The following is a 20,339-nucleotide window of genomic DNA, read 5'->3' on the forward strand; positions in this document are numbered from 1 at the left end:
GCTGAAAGTAAATAATTTTCTGTCAGGTACTTGATTCCCTCCCCCCCTTTTTTGGAATTCTTTACATATTAAGAAAATTAATCATTTACCTGTGATATGAGTTGCAATTTTTTTTCAGAATTTGTCTTCTGATTTCTTTCTCTCTCTATCTCTCTCTCCCTTTCTTTCTCTCTCTCTCTTTTTTTTTTTTCGGTCATGAAGAAGATTTCTAAAGGTTTTGGGAGAAGCCTGTAATCAAATTTTAAAAGCTTTCCCCTGGTATTTAAGTTCTAGAAGAAATCCAAAGTTGTAAATGATACACTCATTTTGTTTGCTGGGACTTTTATGGATTTGTGCTTTAAATTTACATCTTTGAATGTAATACATGAAATATGAGCCCAACGTTATGTTTTATTAAGTGGCTGGCTCCAAAGATAAATTTTTTTTTAATTTATAAACTTTCATGTTTATTTGGTTCTATTTCTAGATTTTGTATTTTGGCCCACTGGTTTGTCTATTCGTATGCCAAAACTATGTTTGAATCACTGAGGTTTTATATTTCCATATCCAATAAAGTTGGTCCTCCTCATTGCTTTCCTATTAAAAAAAATTGTTGGCTATCCTTACTTGTTTAATTTTTCATATAAAAATTTTAATCAGTTTGTGTAGGTCTAGAAAAAAACCCTGGTGACATATTTATTGGGATCTCATTCAATTTACCAATTAATTTAGGGACAACAGGTATATTTAGGAAGTTAAATATTCTAATCAAATTTTTTGTTAGTTCTAGGAATTTTATAGGTTTTGATTGCTATTGCAAAAGGTGCCTCCTTTTCTATCCTGTTATCTAACTGGTTATTGTTAGTGTATGTGAAGTCTATTGATTTCTGAGTGTTAATTTTATACTGACTCACGGAGAAGGAAATGGCAACCCACTCCAGTGTTCTTGCCTGGAGAATCCCAGGGACGGGGGAGCCTGGTGGGCTTCCGTCTATGGGATCGCAGAGAGTCGGACACGACTGAAGCGACTTAGCAGCGGCAGCAGCAGCACCCTTTTAAAATTCTCTTATTGTTTTTAGTAGCCTTTCAGTTGATATTTTTTAGGCATACAATTACATCTAGAAATGTAGATGATTTTACATCTTCATTTTCAATTCTTGTGTCTTGGACAGATTTTGTAGTGTAACAGTGGTTGTACTCCTGGCTCCAGTATTTTCCCTCCTTCCTTTTATCCAAGCTTGGATCAGCAGCCTTTCTCACCTTTCTGTGTTAGTCAATATCCTCTGAATAAATTCCTTTTAATTTAAAGTCAGAACTGGTTCCTTTATCCAAGAAACTTGACTAAAAGTTTTCATTTTGCACAAACACTGTCCAATGACACATCATCAACAGGAAAATCTGTTGCCATTTATTGAAGCCTTGCTGTGTGCCAGGCAGTGTATCGAGTCATTTGCATATACTGTATCGATCAATTCCTAGAGAATGCACTTTTCCAGTCCCTGATCACTGTAGCAAATTTGAACTCATCCTTTTCACATTTCTTCAGAGAGTCTCTGGTTTTGTGTTAGCAGTAGACCTGAAATGTAAGAGGCAGGTTAACATGCTTACGCTTTTATTATTTGTTTTGACATTATAAAAGCTTCCTTGGTGGCTCAGATCATAAAGAATCTGCCTGCAATGCAAGAGACCTGGGTACAATCCCTGGGTTGGGAAGATCCCCTGGAGAATGGAACCGCTTACCCATTCCAGTATTCTTGCCTGGACAAATCTGTGGACAGAGGAGCCTGCCAGGCTACAGTCCATGGGATCACAATTAGTTGGACACAACTGAACAATTAACACGACTTTATAAAATCAAGTTTATTAGATTAATAGAGCTTCAATTTTTTTTTAAGCAATGGTACACTATTTCCAAAGCAAATATTAACTGGAAGCCCAGTATACAGAACAAAGAAGATGCAAAGTTTAGGTAGATGTTGCGGTAATAGGTTAGAATTTTGAGATGCTTCTGAGCATAGTCAAAGAAAGCAAAGATGTTCAGAAATATAAGCCATTTCTGGACACAGATTTTGCTGAGTGTTAAAGGTTGAATTGTGTCCCTTTGAAAAGACATGTTGAAGTCCTAACCCCTACTACCTCAGGTAACTTTATTTGGAAATAACAGTCTTCACAGAAGTAATCAAGTTAAAATGAGGTCATTAGGGTACGCCCTAAATGACGTGTGTCCTTATAAATAGGAAATTTGGGCACAGACACACAAGAAAGGAAGATATTGTGAAGACAGAGAGAATGTCATTTACAAGTGAAGAAACATGTAAAGCTTAAACTTGGAGAGAGGCATGGACCAGATTCTTCCACTGAGCTCCCAGACATCACTGCTCTTAATCCCTATCCAGCAAACTGAGGCTCACTCCTTATTCGCTTTACTAAGTCTTATAACCTGGTAAACTGTAGAAACAAATTTAAATCAAGTTCTAAAATTCATATCTGGGGCCCCACGCCTCCTGCAATCTTTGGCAAGGCTATCTTTCAAAGACGCATTGTCTTTGCTTTCCCACTTCCTTTCTAGGCATTCAACTTTCTCAAATTCTCTGGGCCCACTTGATTTCAGCAGCAGGAACCCTACCTAGGGCTGAGAAACTAAATATTAGAGAAAATCCTCAACTAAGACTTTCGGACTCCAGGTGCTAGGTCAGTATTTTGCCCTCTTGTCAACTAATTCTTAATTGCTCCATCCAGGTTCAAGTTCCCAGGAATACTAGGGTTCTTGCAGTCCCAAACTTTCCTCTTTTTCAATTCAGTTCAATTTATACTCTTATTTGAATGTGGCTCCAGGTCTGAAGAACAGTGCTCTAGCAGGCAGAGAAGACGCCAGCCTTCAACTAGCTGTGACCAGGGCGACACCCATCAGTAAATGCACGCCAGGGAACTTCAGGGAGGGCCAAGCTTTGTCCTTGGATCCTGCCCTCTGCGATCTCAGATTCCGGGAGCGCGGGGAGGTTTCGGCGCGGGCCCCCTCCTCCTGGGGGCGGGGCCTCCCGCTCCCGCTCCCGCTCCCGCTCCCGCTCCCGCTCCCGCTCCCGCTCCCGCTCCCGCTCCCGCTTCCCGGCTGAGCGCGGCTGCGGGCCGTGGTCGCGTGAGCTCGGCGCAGCGGAGGAGGGGCCCTGACTTCCGGGCGGCGGAAGGAGACGGGCCGTGTGAGGAAGAGGCGATTTGAAAACACCATTCGGGAGCAAGAGGATGAGTCCCGTGGAGCACGCCGTTGCCCACTGGGCTCTTCCACGCACGTTTTTCCCCTCTGCCTCCGCGCCCGGGTCCCGGCCGGGCCCGCAGGTGAGCGCCCGCCGCCGGTCGGGCCGGGCCCTCCCGGGGCGCGGGAAGGCGCGCTGGACCGTTGCCCCTCGGTCCGCGGCCAGGAGAGTAGGGCGGGCTGGGGTCAGTCTGCGTCCCCCGGGGGCCGGGTCGTGGCGCTCCGGCAGAGCAGGGCCTGGGTGCGGAGAGGGGCAGCGCGGGGCGGGGCGGCCCGCGGGCTTTTGAAGCCTTTCAAGTGACTGGGCGGGTTCGCGCGGTTTCGGGTCTAGGAGACTTTTAGGCCGGTGTGCGTTGATTGGGCCCCGCTTCCTGGACTGTGGTCCGGACCGCCGTCCCCGGTGGGAGAAGGAACGATCAGTTCAGTTCAGTCGCTCAGTCGTGTCCGACTCTTTGCGACCCCATGAATCGCAGCACGCCAGGCCTCCCTGTCCATCACCAACTCCCGGAGTTCACTCAGACTCACGTCCATCGAGTCAGTGAAAACCACGAGGTCTTCACTTACGGGATGCGGGACCAAAGTCTGGGGTTGAGGATGCGCAGTCATCTCTTAATCGGCCCTCTCAGTTCGGGTGTGGAGTAAGCAACTGAGCAGGTTCGGACCATCGGGCATCTCGGGTGGTCCTGGTCTGGGATATTTGTTCTTTGGAAAGTCAGGTGTCTCCGATTGGCCCCTAGGTAGAGTTTGGAGGAACTCGTGAGCCTAAAGGGTTGGAGAGGAAATTACCAAAGGCCGAGTACAATGTGACTTCTTGACTTTTTTTTTTTTGGCGGGTGGAAAGAAGTTGGAAATTAGGGGAGGGTAGTGAGGTGGCAGACAAACCAGCTGAGATTCGGTTCGGTTGAAATCCTGATAGACTAGACTCTCCCTTTTGTTGAAATTAGAAAGCCTGTAGTTGGAGCATATGAAATTCATCTTGAAAACTTTTGAGGCTCACCTGCTTCAAGTGATGTGAGAGCTCAGTCCCTGAGGTTGGTGTTCTTACCATCTGTTCGATACCAGCTACTGTAAAAATGGCTTGTGTTAGTTTCTCAGTCGTATCCGACTCTTTGTGACCCCATGGACTCTTGCATAGGCTCTCCAAGGGATTTTCCAGGCGAGAATACTGAAGTGGGTTGCCATTTCCTTCTCTAGGGATCTTGCTCACCCAGGGATCGAACCGGGTCTCCTGCATTGCAGGCAGATTTACTTTCTGAGCCACCAGGGAGGCCGTTTGGTTTGCTGTATTATGAAAATCTTGATTTTAAGCGAAAATAACAGTTGCTGTAGAACTTTGAGTTCCTAGTATAAAAATGTTCCCTGTGTACCATAATAATAATCTTAATAGCTTGAAAAGTCAAGGAGGGGCGGTTAGTCCTGTTAGCTTTCCTAACAGATGGAGAACAGATACTAAGTGGTGGGTAATGCTTGTACATGTGTGTTGGACCCTGATCAGCTACTTAGTGGCTAAAGATAGCACAGAGAATTAAGGGGTGGAGGGTGAATTGATTCGATTTTTCTGAATATCTTGTTCTACTTGTTTTCTTCTCTGGTACTAGATAATAATTGTAGCGAAAGCTCACAAACTGTGCTTGCATATTTCAGAGAGGCCAAGTGAGTATTAGGGCCTTCTTTGTAGTTTTTACTTACTCATATTTTAGACCAGAATAACTGGAGGTGTGGGTGGTCTGAAAGTTTGGTATTGGGGTAAATGAAATAAGGCAAGCCATTTTGCCACCCCTCCCCCAGTTCTCACTAGGACTGCAGTATATGTAACATAAAGTTGGTTTTAAGGAGTTCAGTCTTATTTATGAAACCCTCTTCAAGTCATTAGTAAAGGCTGACACATCTTTAAAATGGTTTTAGCACTACCTTCCTTGCATGGTCTTGTGAGAACTGAAGGCTTTTGTATATCTGCTATTATGCTTGGTATGTACTGGTCATGAGACTAAGAAAATATACATGTTTGTGCTTATAGCATATCTGTTTACCGTGCCAGGCACAGTTCTGAGTATTTTACACATGAGCTCATTTGCTCCTCATTCATCTTACCTAGTAACAACTGTATGAGGTAAGCATTATTATTAGCCCCATTTTGTAAATAAAAACTGAGATACAGTGATTTAACTATGGCTATAAAGTGCAAGAGTCTGGATAAGAGCTAGTTGCTCTCTTGCATCTGCTCTTAACCTGTGTAGCCAAACCCTAGATGATAGGGCTCTAATGTGTTAAAACCTTGTAACCATGTGAATTTGAATGTAATGTCATAGGTGATTGGCTTCTGGATTCCTTAAACTTCAAGTTTCTGGTCTTGCACCAGCCATTTTATTAATTTTAATGCAAAGCTTCATTTTGCTCAAATTTCTTGAACTCCCACGTGTAGCATTGTGACTTAAAAAAAAGTAGCTAGGCATAGGATAATTATGATAGATCAGGAGAAGTTTTATTTATTCCAGAGACACCTACTCTGGTGGGTATACAGTGCAAGGTAGGGTTCATTATTTTTGTGTGGAAAAGGCTTCAAGAAGGGCTGAGCTAGTTCCAGGTATAGAAGGCTATTTTTTAAAATAGAGGTTAGTTGATGGGAAGATAAAGCTGTAGAGGAAGTTAGGAAGGATGGCTGATCTGTCAAACCCAGGTGTTTTTACTGTAAGCAAGTAAAAGGAGCAGCTGAAAGCTTGTGAGCCTTGATCAGATCTGTGTTTAGAAAGAGCCCTCTGGTGATTACCAAATGGACCATGAGGTGGACACTGGTGACAAGGCAGGAATACTAGTGGGGAAACTTGAACAGTCTTGGGTTGAAATAAAGGATTTAAGCAGGGGCTGGGAATGGGTATAATGCACAGATCAAAGATTTTGTGTGTAAGTGGGATAATCTGTGTGTAAATTGAAAGAATGTGATGGAGAAAGAGAAGTGCAGTTCGACAGGGTTATACCTGAGTTATTTATTATAATAGTGGCCTAGCTGGTCTTTGTTCCTTAGCCCTCTGTTACACTGTATTTCCTTTTATATTTTTTTTTCCCTCCCTTTTTTTGTTTCCGGTTTATATCTAGTCTGAACTTTTCCTGGTGTTCAGAATGCTAGTACTTTGATTTTTGCCTATTACCAAGCGTATCCCCTGTTCTTCATCTTTATTGTTTTCCTTGCTCATGAAGTGCCCAGTGACTGTCCTTGCTGCATATCTGAATCGTCCCCATTTTCAGGCACCCAGCTTAGGTTCATGAAACTTTTCCTAGCTATTACAGGCTGCATTCAGTAATAACATTGGTTTAGACTTTGTTTTGCTAGAGTTTCTTGGGGGTTTCTGGGGGCCAGGAGCTTCCCAGTAGGTGCAAGGTATACTTTTAGCAACTCTGTGCTACCTCCCTCTTGTCCTATGAAAACAAAAAATTTTCAGAAGTTTTTTTCCTTTTTTATTGAAGTATAAATATATTAATTGAAGTATACACAAGTTTTCTACTTAGCACATCGCTCGACCCAAGATTCCTATTTAGACCATTGCTTGACAAAAGGTTCCGTAGCCAGAAATATCTTAAGTAAACTGAGGCTTTTTTTTTCTTTTTTACTTTATAAAGGTATTTTCCATTTAATATCTTGATGCATTGGCATGGTTATTGTTGATCTTGACAATGTTAGAGTAATTTAAAGGTTAGAAAATACCTTGTTTATTCTCTTATAATTTATCTTTGGTCTGTATTCATTGTTTTTAAATTAATTCTTTCATCATAGTACTCAAGAATGACCAAAAAAAGAAAACGCCAAGATGATTTTCAGAAAGTAAAACTAAAAGTTGGTAAGAAGAGCCCAAGTCAGAAAATGCTACTCTTACAAACTTTAAAACGAAGACTATACATCTGCCTGAGCAGCTGAAAGAGGATGTAACACTTCCAACAAACAATAGAAAACATAAAGGTAAATCATAAACATTTTTTTGATAAGATAGGATTATCCTTGAAGTCATCTAGAATGGTGTACTTTTATGGAAAGTTGTTTTAACTCTTAGGGTTTATTAATGGCTGAAGATTGGAGTTTATCTATTTTTCAGAGGCGATGCTGCCACTACAACTTTCCCACTTCCTCCAGAAAGACTTGCTCAGCTAAAGTCAAAGTGATTTCTCCCTTGTATATTCATTTAATAATTTGTCATCTGGAAGTAATTTTTATATCTTTTTGATGTGTCAAGTTTCTGATGTGACAGGTCTTCAGCTGTTTTTATAGCTCATTAAGATAGGACCCTGTCTTACCCATTTTTGAACCTTTACAATGCATAGCTATTCCAGATTCATAGTAAATGTGAAATTAATTGAAATTTAAGCAGTAGTATTGCTTAAAAATGTAACAGCTTTATTCAAATGTAATTTGCACATAATAAAATTTATTATTTAAAGTGGACAATTCAGTGGTTTTTAATATATTTACATTGTTAGGCTGCTATCACAGTAATCTAGTTTTAAAACAATTTTGTCACTTTAGAAAGAACCCTTCCACCTATTAGAAGTTGCTCCCCATTTCTTCCCCCCACTAGACAGCCACTAAGCTATCAGTAAAGATTTGCTTGTTCTGGACTCTTCATATAAATGGAATCATGAAATGTGGTCTGTTGTTACTGGTCTTTCACTTAGCATGTTTTTGAGGTTCATCCATCTTACAGCACATATCAGAACAATACTTCATACCTTTGTATTGTCAAATAGTATTCCAGTGCAGAGCTTTGTCATATTTTTTCACTCAACAGTTAAGTACATTCACATTTTTCACGTTACCAAACTGAAACTCAGTACACATTAAATAACACCTTCCTTCCTCTTCTCCCCCAGGTACTGGGAACTGCTATTGCATTTTTCTTCCTTTATTAATTTGACTGTTTTAGGTACCACATTTCAGTAGAAACTTAAATATTGTTTTGTGTCCGGCTTACCTTCACTTAGCGTGGTGTCTTTAACGTTTGTTCATGTTGTGGCACTACTAGCATTTCATTCCCTTTTTTTTTAAATGGAGTTTATTTTTTAGAGCAATTTTAGATTCATAGTAAAATTGAACAGAAAGTATGGGTCCTCATATACTCCTTCCCCTGTGGACGCATAGCCTCCTTCACTGTCAGCATCCCACACCAGAGCTGTATATTTGTTGTAAAATACGAACTTGACACATCATTTATACTCAGAGTCTTTGGTTTATGTTAGGGTTCAGTCTTGGCATTGTACAGTCTGAGTTTTGTGTAAGACGATGGTGTCATACGTGGTGTTTTCACTGTCCTAGAAGCAAGTTGCCCTCCAAATATGCAAGCTCTGCATCTATGGATTCAGAAAACCACAATTCATAAACATGATACACCATCTGCAGTTGGTTGAATACGTGGATGCAGAACGGTCTGGAGGGCTAACAGTATTCTTCACCACCATGCATTCACAGTTTAAAAGAACATGCCAGTTTCACTTAAAATTCTTCCTAATGAAGTGGTAAAAGTTACTGATCTTATTAAGTCACAATCCTTGAAAACACGTATTTTTAATATTCTGTGTGGTGAAATGGGAAGTGTGCCTGAAGTGTTTTGTCTGCATACCAAAGAATGATGGTTGTCTCAAGGAAATGCACTTGTCATTCTGTTTGTATTTTCTGTGATGGACAATTCAGACTTGGGTATTTGCAGATATTTTCTCAGAAATGTATAAAGTAAGCCTATCAGTTCCAGGAAAATAGTGTCTGTGCTAGAGATAAAATTTGAACTTTCAAGCAAAAATTAATATTTTGGGAGAACTTGTATCCACCATCTGAGTTTTATCTGTATATCCTACTTTTTTGCTCTTCATTTTTTTCATCTCTCTTCATTAGGCTTATTTAGAAGCTGCTGTTGGAGAAGGAAATGGCAACCCACTCCAGTGTTCTTGCCTGGAGAATCCCAGGGATGGGGGAGCCTGGTGAGCTGCCGTCTATGGAGTCGCACAGAGTCGGACACGACTGAAGCGACTTAGCAGCAGCAGAGGGTTTACACACACACACAAAATACATATATATATAATGAAGGAAAATATATGTATTCTCCTTTATTTCCAAGGACTATTTTAACAGAGCACAGTACTTGGGTTTGGCAGTTTTCTTGTTTGAGCATACTGACAGTAACACTTCGCTCTCTTGATTTCCACTGCCGTTAGGAAGTCAGCTATGAGTCTGAACTATTGCTAATTTATAAAAGTTACTCCCTCCCCCCATAAGACTTTTCTCCTTGTCTTTTATTTTCTGCAGTTTGACAATGATGTATCCAGGTGTGGTTTTCTTTTTTATTGATTTTCCTTGGAATTCAGTGAGCTGCTTAAATCTGAGATCTTGAATGAAGTGTCTAAACACATCTGAAAAAAATCTCATCTTTAAAAAAAAATTAGTGCCGTTTTTCTCCTTCCTTTTAGAGTCTAATTGAATGTGTATAAGACCCACTTCCTGATTTTTCTGTTTCTCTTTATCTCATTCAAACATATATTTGTTGAATTTGTTTTGTTTTTATTTTTCAGTTCTAGAGTTTCTGTCCAGTTATTCAGCACTGTTTGTGGAAAAGACTATTGTTTCTATTTTGGATTGCTTCTGCTCCTTTGTCTAAAATCATCAGTTGACTGTACTTGCAGGCCTGTCTTGGGGTTCTTGCATTAACCTATGTTTGTCTGTCCGTTCACCAGTACCATACTGTCTTGAGTACTGTAGTACAGTCAGTCTTGAAATGGAGTGGTGTGAGTCCCCAACACTGTTCCGCCTCAGTCTCATATGGGGTAGTCTAGTGTTTGCCTTTGTGTATAAACTTCAGGAATCAGTTTGTTGATAACTATAAAGCTGGGGTTTTGATTAGAATTGTGTTGAATCTATAGATCTAGTTGGGAAAAACGGTTGTGTTACTGAGATGATGCATAACTGGGACTGTTTTATGTAAGAGCTCTTTTTACTTCTAGTTCACCTTACTCTGGAAGGGAAAGCCCTTAAGGGTCCAGCTTGAAGTGAGGATAATATACCAGAGTCCCCGTGTTTGTCCGGCTCTGGGGTTTGACTTTTCCCTGTGAGGCTTCCGAAAGGTTACTTCAGTTTTCCAGCCTTTTTGTTGGAATTGGCAGCAGCCCTTGGAACTTGAGTGCTATGGTCTTGCTTTATTTTGGGGACCCAGCAATTGTTCATCATCTTGTTACCTCTTGAATGCTTTTGCGTTGTTAAAAACTATTTCATCCAGCTTTTAAAGTTATTTTCAGGAAGGGAATCAGTTCTAATTTCCTCCTCTATCATTGCTGAAAATGATTTTCCCCAGTTTCCTGCCTCCCTCATAGAATTGGTGGTCAGTGTATTTAGACTTTAAAATTTTGTGTAAATTCTTGGAGGAGCAGGATGAATTCTCCCAACTTTTGGATGTCTGTTGACACCTTCCAGACAGTAATAGGTTATACTGCTTAAGATAAACTTAAGTAGATCTTCAAAAGCTCTACCTGTGGTGAAGAAATGTTGCAGTTGAGTTTTTGTGTGGTTAGTATAAAATGTGCCTTGGTTTTGGACACTGAACAGTTGGGCAAAGAACCTACCAGTAGTTTTGGGTTTGTAGTATATAGATTGCTAGTCATCTGTCCCAGTTTTCATTCATTCTTTCTCTTTGTGATAGAATTCCCAGTTTTTTGCTGGGCATTTGCTTTGCTGTGCTATGCTTACTCACTCATGTGCCGACCCTCTGCGACCCCATGGACTGTAGTTTGCCAGGCTCCTCTGTCTATGAGGATTCTCCAGGCAAGAATACTGGAGTGAGTTGCCATGCCCTTCTCCAGGGGATCTTTGCAACCCAGGGATGGAACCCAGGTTTCCACATTGCAGGCGCATTCTTTACCGGCTGAGGTACCAGGGAAACTCAAGAATACTGGAGTGGGTGGCCTATACTTTCTCCAGGGGATCTTCCCAACCCAGGAATCGAACTGGGGTCTCTTGCATTGCAGGCGGATTCTTTACCAGCTGAGCTAAAAGCTCACATACATGTATGTGTTTAAGCAGACTTCAGATCCAGCTAATTTTATTTTTTCTATATATCCCCCTTTCTCCTAGTCTGTACCAGCATTGTTTCTTGCGCTTGTCACGTCTTGGCCTGTGTTGCTCAAATAGACATACAGCTACTTCTTTGTTTAGAGTCTCATAACTGATTTTTTCTTTTTCATCAGCAGAAATGAAAGAACTTCTCAACCATGTTACTCCTGTGCTTGCAGAATTGATTTTAGTGTCCTTAGCTTTCAACTCTTTGTGATCTGGTTCCATTTGTCATTCTCAACCCTACATTTGATACCCTAATAACACCAAATAATAAAAAGGTCCCTTCCCTTGTATTTGTGATGCGTTACTACTGTGTCCTTTCTCATGCCTAATCCAGGGTTAACTTTTTCTTTTAAAATAAGTTAGTTTCAGGTATTTTTTTAGTTTAATCAACTTTCGTGTTTCTGAACATGGAAATAGGTTCTGCTGTTGCATGCAGTGTAGCCTGGAATCTGCACTGTGTTTATATAGTGTTTATGTATCTAGTGGTTTATATCCTAAGTTGCAAATTTTGTTTTGTTAAGTTAATCTATTAGAACCTTTTTTTGAAATTTCTATCACGCTTTGAAAGAAATGTGTTTTATATGGCTAGGAAAAAGTGATTTTAATATGCGAGTCATAAAATTAAGTTGTTTCAGAATCGGGCTTATCTAAACCATTCTCTTGTTTCACACATAAGGAAATTGTGGCCAGGAGAAATTTATGATTCTGTTAAGTCAAAATTAGTTAGAAGCAGAATCAAGGTCTAGTGTGAGTTTCATCCTAATATAAATATCTGCTTAAAATCTTCAAGTGTGTTGAAGTTTTCAAGTGTTCTTATCCCCATATTACATATAGGATTACCAATTCAAGGGCCTGTATCTTTTGTGTGAATAGCAACTTGGGTAATGAACTGAGCAGTATGCATTCTTAATTTATGCCTTAACAACTCTGATTCTGTAATGAATGGTTTACTTACAGTCGCTTTTATATACCTACCTTCTTGGCAATTCATTCTGGGAGAAATGAAGTGAAAGTGAAGTCACTTAGTGGTGTCCGACTCTTTGTGACCCCGTGGACTGTATGTAACCTGCCAGGCTCCTCCATCCATGGGATTTTCCAGATAAGAATACTGGAGTGGGTTGCCATTTCCTTCTCCAGGGGATCTTCCTAACCCAGGGATTGAACCCGGGTCTCCCGCATTGCAGGCAGACTCTTTACCCTTTGAGCTACCAGGGAATCTGGGAGGAATAGTTAAGTATTTCAGTGAAGCAGGCATGGTAGATACAACACGTAACAGTTATGTGTCTTTGTTTTTAGCATCAAGCATTGCACGATTCTCTCGAATAATGTAGATCATCTTTTACTGAGTTTAACGCTGTCTGATATCATGGTCTCCCTGGCAAATGCCTCAACTTTGCAGAAGGATTCCAGTTGGATAGAAAGGATAAGGAAATTTGTAACAGAAACCCTTGAAGATGGCTCTAGGCTAAATAGTAAGCAGCTGAACAGATTGCTTGGAGTCTCTTGGAGGTTAATGCAGATATAGCCAAACAGAGGTAGGTGTTAATGCTTTGTCCAGAGGAGCTCTTAATGCATGCTGTTAATATTTAGAGTCTAGCTTTGAGTTCATAACTGTCAAACATTTCACATAGTCATTTACGTTCAAGCCATAAAAGGTAGCTAGCATAATCATGAAGGAATATCTCCTTGAACCCTGATGGCTGAGAAGACCCCTTTTTAAGTGGGTAGGTCCACTCTTAAGCTGATGGATAGGTTTTCTACTAGATTACATACTTGGAGTGAAAGGAGGCAAGTTTTATTAAGAGGAAGTGACATTGAGCCTAAGGATGAAGAAATACTCTTTTCTGATCTAATTTGACTAGAAATTGATACTTATCTCTTTACCTTTCTTGTAACTTGAAGTTATGTTGCATTAAGTCAATTTTTAGTGTGACTTACTAATTCTTTTCATTCATAACAGAACTTTCCTGGTTGGTTCCTGGCTTATCTACCTTTCTAGTATTCTGTTTTTTGTTGTCCTTTCCTAGGTTTGTTGTCTCTTAGGAAAATTTGTACTGCAATCGCTGGTTGGTTTGACTTTTGTATTAGGCCATTGATGTAGGATTTTGATGGTAGTCGTCAGTTTGTGGCTAAAATCTGCTTTGTCATAGGAACAAGGTGCTTCTGTGCTTTTTAGAAGAATTATGGTGCTGGTGAAGAAACATTTTGACTCACATGCAGTTGTTTTCTCTTGTTTTTAGAGGCTACAGAGTCTCTCATAAAGGCAGTTTATACATTGTATCAGCAGAGAGGCCTTCTCATTCCAGTTCGGACTTTGTTACTGAAGTTTTTCAGTAAAATCTATCAAAAAGAAGAACTGAGAGCTTACAGAATCTGGTACATTCCCTTTGTTATTTTGCTTATCTTTTTCTTACCAGGTTACTTTGTAATCTGTATAATAAGATGATAGAGTGATTAAATCTTTGGAGAAATTCTCTCTCTTTATCCTTTGTGGTTTCGTTAAAAAAAAATTTTTTTTTTATAAAGAGGCGTACATAATAGTTCCAGTAACCTTTATACACATAACTGAGAAGATACAAGTCTCTTTGAGCATGTATTTCCACTTGTCTGCTTAACAGCTAAAGGACAATTGGAACCACCTGTAGCTGCCTCAGCTTTTTCTTTTGCTTCCCATTAAAATTATGGAGGTTTAACCTCTGGCCCTTAGTGACTATTGGGACATATGGTATAAGAATGAGGGCAGTAGAAGAGGAGAGGTGTACAATAGGTGAAGGAGATTAAAAGGTACAAACTTAGTTATAAAGTAAATAAGCCATGGGGATGTAATATACAGCATAAAGAATATGACCAGTAATACTACAGTAACTTTTATTAGGACAGGTGGTTACTAGACTTGTGACCATTTGCAATGTGTACAGTTGTCAGATTATTGTGTGATATATACATGAAACTAACATAATACTGTGTGTCAAAAATGTTTCAATAAATTTTTAAAAAATGGGAGTATTTTAAAGTGAAAAAGTTCCTGGTTTAGTTGGGTGCTGTCTGGTGACATAGACACACAAAGAGTAGAACTAAGGAATCAGTTTTTAGATACAGTGAGTTTGAGGTTTATTTGGGATAGTCTGGAAGAGATGTTTGGGTGAAAGATAAGAGATTCGGGATACCTCAGCATACATAGGTAGTTATTAGGACATATTCGAGTCTTTACTGTGAGTCAGGTGCTTTTCTTAATTTTTCAGTAATTCTCATACTTTGATGTAGGTATGTTGGTTTCTGCCTTATAGAAGGAAGCTTAGGTTAAATAAGTCGGTGAGTGTCATGCTGCTGAAGGGCAGCCAGACTGAGACTTAAGTTCAGGTCTGTTAGACTCCAAAGGTCATGTGTAAATCACTCTTGGGGGATGGCAAAAGTGATTGCTGTGTCCGAGATGAGACATTAGAGAGTTAGCAAGTATATGAAAGAACTGAAATAACACAAGTTTGAAGCCACTTAATGTGGGGCACCCTATACTGAGTGCATCAGTGACTTAATATAGTAAAATAATTATTACAAATTAGTGTAAATAGTTCGCAAGAAGTTAAGTAGAGTCTGTGTCCTTTAAGATAAAATTACAATTTACATAGTGCCCCAAATTACATAAACTTTTAAAATACAGGGGGTAAAACCTTAGAGAATGCTAAGCTGAATAAATGATGCCAGCCATCTTATAGGCTCTCAAATGTTTAAATACATGTGGTGTATTTCCCTTGTCTTTGATGGCCTTAGATACCATAGTAAAGTGTTATCACGTTGGTTGGCTGGTTTACCACTGCAGCTTGCTCATCCCAGCTCCCGAAACCCTGAACTTTCAACACAGCTTATTGACATTATCCATACTGCTGCAGCCCGAGCAAATAAAGAGCTGCTCAAAAGTTTAAAAGTTACTGCTCTCCAAATCTATGGTAAGAGTTTTGTTTACCTATGTAAGTAGTAATCTGCCTACCCCAACTTAGGAACGATGTTTCAAAGGGGAGATCTTTAGGTTTTACTTTTCCTTCAAATTATACATTAATTATACCATGGTAAAATGAACAAAATATCAAACAATAAATTCATTTTCAATAGCATTACTTAATACAATAGTTTTAGAAAATAAAAGGTTGTAGATATTTCTTCAAATCTTAAATTGTCTTTTAAGCCACAAAACTCACAAATTCAAAACTGATCAGGTATTTTTACAGAATTCTTTTGGAACTTTGATGGCACTTTTTACTTAATCATTATTGATATCTTGTATGGCTTTCATATATTAATTTTTTATTCACCCCTGAAACCTTTTCATTCTTTAAGCAAAAATATCAATAAAAACATACTGACATATATATATATATATGTATAATTAGTATTTATTATCAGGACACAATTCATACACCATAAAATTGGCCATTTTACACTGTGCAATTCATTAATTTTTACCATATTCCCAAGATTGTGCAATAGTCACTATTATCTTATTCCAGAATATTTTTATCACCTCAGAAAGAAACTCTCCCATTAGTCGTCCGTCCCTATTTCCTCACTTCTTCCCTCCTCAGCTCCTGGCAACCACTGCTCACCATTTCTGTCTCTTTGTATTTGCCTGTTTTGGTCATTTCTTATAGATGAAATTGTATAATGTGGATCTTTTCAGTCTGGCTTCTTTGACTTAGCATACTGTTTTTAGGATTCATTCATGTTGTAGCATATATGAGTACTGTATTTCTTTTTAATGCTGAGTAACATTCCATTGTTGAAGATATACCACTTTATATTTATCCATTTATTAGGTGACCAACATTGGTTTGTGTCTACCTTTTGTGTGTGGTATTATAAAATCTATATTTTTTAGTATTGTTTATATGTAGGGGCGTGTGTATATACTCAAATAAGTCTTTGGTTTTAAATTAGGTTGATATTATAATTGTCCCTGTTTGGCAAAAGTGCTTGTTTTTTTTTTTTACTGTTTTGCTTTGTTTCTGATTCCTTTAACTCCATCAGTTTTTATTTCAAAAAACACATTTGAATGTTATGAAATTGAGTGTTAAATGTTATCTTTAAATAATGATTGTATTTAGTCTTTTACTCTAGGCAGTATCTTAAGCCACACATATATGCTTTTCGATAAAACTTTTTTCCATTAGAATTCAACATAGCACAGTGAAAACGATCAGTCTGCCTTACTAATTCTTGTTTGTATATCTTTTAAAATTTAATTTGTCTTCCTACCTCACTAGATCCACAAGAAGGCACTGTGGTGGTTCTCCCAGCAGAGTCTCAGCAGCTTTTGGTCCAGCTTGTGTATTTTCTACCCAGTCTGCCTGCTGACTTGCTTTCACGGTTAAGTCGCTGCTGTATTATGGGAAGACTCAGTGCAAATTTGGCTGCCATGCTTATCGGGATACTGCACATGAGGTGGCATGCTGAAGTGAGCTGTATTTCAAGTGTATAATCTTCTCCCTCACCCTTCCCCTGTCACTGGCAGTTTATGAACTGACTTTTAAAAATAAGACCGCCCCTCCCTTCGTTTGCTCTTAAAACAGCAGTTAAAATTGTTGGTTATTACTGACAGAGGAAGTTCTCTGGAGGAATACTGCTCCGGGTTGTTTATTCAGTGGTTTGCATTGTCATGGTTTCAGTCACTTAGTTCATGGGCTGTAGCCCACCAGGTTCCTCTGTCCATGGGATTTTCCAGGCAAGAATACTGGAGTGGGTTGCCATTTCTTTTTCCAGGGGATCTTCCTGACCCAGGGATTGAACTGTTGTTCTCCTGCACCCCAGGTGGATTCTTTACTGCTGAGCCATCAGGTAGAAACATACGTGATTTGTGTAGGTGGATTGAAACAAGGGTTAAAAGTATCAGAAGTAAGCCATAGTAAGGATTCAGTGGAGATGAGAGTGCTGTGCTTCAAAACTTTTGGTGTTATGAAATTGTAATACAGATCTTCCTTTTTGGAAGGGAGCTCAGTTTAATGTAGGTGGTGAAATAAAAGCTTGCAGACTCAGACAAGGAATCATTGAAATATCTTTGGGTGGGTGTGTGTGTGGTAAAATACACATAACATAAAACTTACCATCTTAACCAGTTTTAGGTATACAGTTAGAACTGTTTGGGGGCATTAAGTACATTCACACTGTTGTACAGCTGCTACCACTCTTCATCTCCAGTACTTGTCATCATTCCAGACTGAAACTCTGCATTGATTATTTCCCCTTCTCCCAGCCCTTGTTTACCACTATTTTGTCTTCGTGATTTTGATATATTCATCTGTCAATGGATACTTGGTTGTTCTGCCTTTTGGCTATTATGAATAATGCCACTGTAAACATTGGTGTGCAGATGCCTGTTTGAATCCTTTTAATTTCTTTTGGCTGTATACCCAGAAGTAGAATTGCTGGATCATATGTTAATTTTCTGTTTAATTTTTCGAGGAACTACTTTCCAGAGTGTGACTGTACCGTTTTACCCTCAAACATCTTAAAACTAATAGTGTTTAATGTTGCGAGTGTTCAAAGTATCCTTTAAAATTTAATGTTTGTATCAGGCATAGTACTTTTGTATTCAGCCGTTTGTTACTGATTGTGGCTCAAGGCCAGGGTCTGATAGTTTTAGGCAGGAATTGAATCTAGGCTGTAGCTGGCTTCTTGTGCAGATCCTCTGTCCCAATTAAACAGGAGTAGCTCACTTTATTAGTAGATTTTCTTTAGCTTTGTTTGCCAGTCTCTTCATACCAGAATAGGATGTATGTTTGAATGTTGTCACCCAAAGTGTGCTTCATAACTGATAATAACTTTTTCCTTTTAGCAAAAGAGAGCTGTTTGCAATGTGTTGCCTATATGTGAAACCCCTCTTTGTCTAGTTCAGTACTTAATGCCAGGTCTTTAAGAAATACAATTTAACTTAAGTGGGTTCATGTCTGTTAACTTCCTGTAGAGGGCACTCTTTTCCCATGATAGAACTAGTGGAGGATCTGTTTTAACATTCGTTTAAAAGCAACTTTGGAACACCTCTTAAAATTAATTCTCTTTAGAACTTGTATTTAGTATTTATTGGCATCAGTTATGATTGACTTATGCTCAATAACTTTTGTCAAGGATTTTTTCACAAGTCTTTTTTTACCTTTTTATTTGTGGCATGTACTGAGAAAATAGTAATTTACAAGTAATGGTAATAGAAGTTTATAATCATCAAAAGCAAATTGTCATGTAGTTAAAAGTCTACTAAGTTAAATTTGGCCTTTTAGCATGTGCACAGAGTCTTAGTAGACTTCTCTTTCTGTAGATGTATTGTCCCTATTCAAACTAACAAAATAGGGGCTTTTCAACTTTCCCAGGCCAGTGGTATTATTATTGCATAACTTTTTCTAGATTTAGAATTGAAGAATAATGTTTGGTTCCTTAGAAGTCACCTGGGTTATTTCATATCTTTGGTTTTTTCTTCAAAATATCCCCTTTCTGTCCTTAATCATGACTGTAAACCAGCCAGCTTTTTCATTATCTCCCACCTGTAAGTAGTCTTGCTTCTCAGCTCCATGTATTTCATGCACTGTTGCCAGGTTAATTTTCCTGAAATATTCCTTTAATAATTTCTGATTTTCATCTGTTATATTAATTGGGCTCTACGATCTAGTTCACTTTGGGTATTATAGTTCTGACACTGTTGTCTCTAGCAGAGGGAGTTTATCTAAGAGCAGATCATCTCAGTTTGTTCAATGTGTGAAAAACCCATCAACTTAAAACTGTTGGTGTTTAGTTTATCTTTTAAAAACTGTACTTAGAATTGCTGTTCCTACCTATATTACCATCCACTTAGAGCTTTTTTGAGTTTGAGTTTTTTCTCCCCCTCCATCCACCTGTGTTGTTCTGCTGACCTTTACTCTTCCTTATCCTCTCTGCCCCTAGTTAATTTACAGCTGGTTTGGGGAACATAAGACATGGATGTGGAAACGTAATCTACACTGTTAGATAAAAATATCAGAGAAGGGAGAAGTTACTGAGAAATTCAGCCCGGTTTTGAAGCAGAGTGAATATGCGAGCTGGGCTGCCAGGAGCAGGTCTGGTTTACTTCTGTTGTCCAAGCATAATTGATGAAAGCGTCTCTTCTATTCTCAGAAGTGTTCTGGTGCGTCCAGGATATATGGTCATGGTAGTTTTAAGGACAGTGTGATACATTGCTTGTCTTTTGTCCAAACTAGGTTTTTAAATGGATTTGCTACCCCTTTTAGCCACTGGATGGCACAGTTTTCTCTGGGTTCAAGAGGATATTGGTTTGTTTTCTAATCACCATTTTGTACTCATTTCCATTGAGCATCTCTGACTTTTTATAACCTCTTAGCTTGTGATATTCCCTCCATAGCCCTTTAAGCAAAGAGAAGTCCTTTAAGTGGGAATGATTCAGAAGAATGTTTCCATTATTTTTAACTCCCCAACTTTTAAGAATGTTAATAAATACAGTTATTTCAGTGGTAAAAAAATTTAAGTGCTTCTCGTTGAATTAGAAACTCCTAATTTTGTCTTGACATTTATTCAGATTTCTGTGATAAAAAATTGTAGTCTTAGCTTTGTGGATCTGATTATTCTCAGGTTTTCCTTTTTCTTTTTTTTGCTGTATCCATGGTTGACATTTGCTGTATTCCTCCTTAGTCTTACCTTGAAGAGAGTTTTTCAAGATATCACTGGAAACTGATCTCATAGCAGGAACCAGATGATCTTCATTTAATGAGAAGCTGCTTTATGTTTAGCTATTCCCTTAAGTCCCCTACCAATACTTTAGCTGCAGTATTGTGAAGTAGACTAGTTATAAAGCTTTGCAAAGTATAGGAATGCATAGTTATCACAGAGTGGCTTTAAACTGAGGTATTCTTTACCTAGTTAAGACGCTTTTGCTCAGGTAGGAAGCAGGAGCTTGTTTAAACCTAGCTCGTTTATGTAAGCAGGGCAAGACTTTCTTATAAAGACGAGGGAGTAAACACACAGCGGCTGGACCTGCTACTGAAAAGCAGGACTTCA

General features: G+C 39.0%; 1 protein-coding gene across 1 annotated transcript in view; it reads left to right on the plus strand.

Moving 5' to 3' along the window:
* Positions 1–3,796: 3,796 nt before the first annotated feature.
* LOC133253485 (testis-expressed protein 10-like) overlaps positions 3,797–20,339 on the plus strand; it is a 44,273-nt gene continuing 27,730 nt past the window's right edge. Inside the window, exons 1-2 of the mRNA XM_061427083.1 lie at positions 3,797–3,860; positions 7,071–7,181. Of these exons, the coding sequence (XP_061283067.1) occupies positions 3,797–3,860; positions 7,071–7,181 (175 nt within the window). The remainder of the gene's footprint in view (positions 3,861–7,070; positions 7,182–20,339) is intronic.

This window comes from Bos javanicus, chromosome 8, assembly GCF_032452875.1.
Source record: "Bos javanicus breed banteng chromosome 8, ARS-OSU_banteng_1.0, whole genome shotgun sequence".
Classification (NCBI taxonomy): Eukaryota; Metazoa; Chordata; class Mammalia; order Artiodactyla; family Bovidae; genus Bos; species Bos javanicus.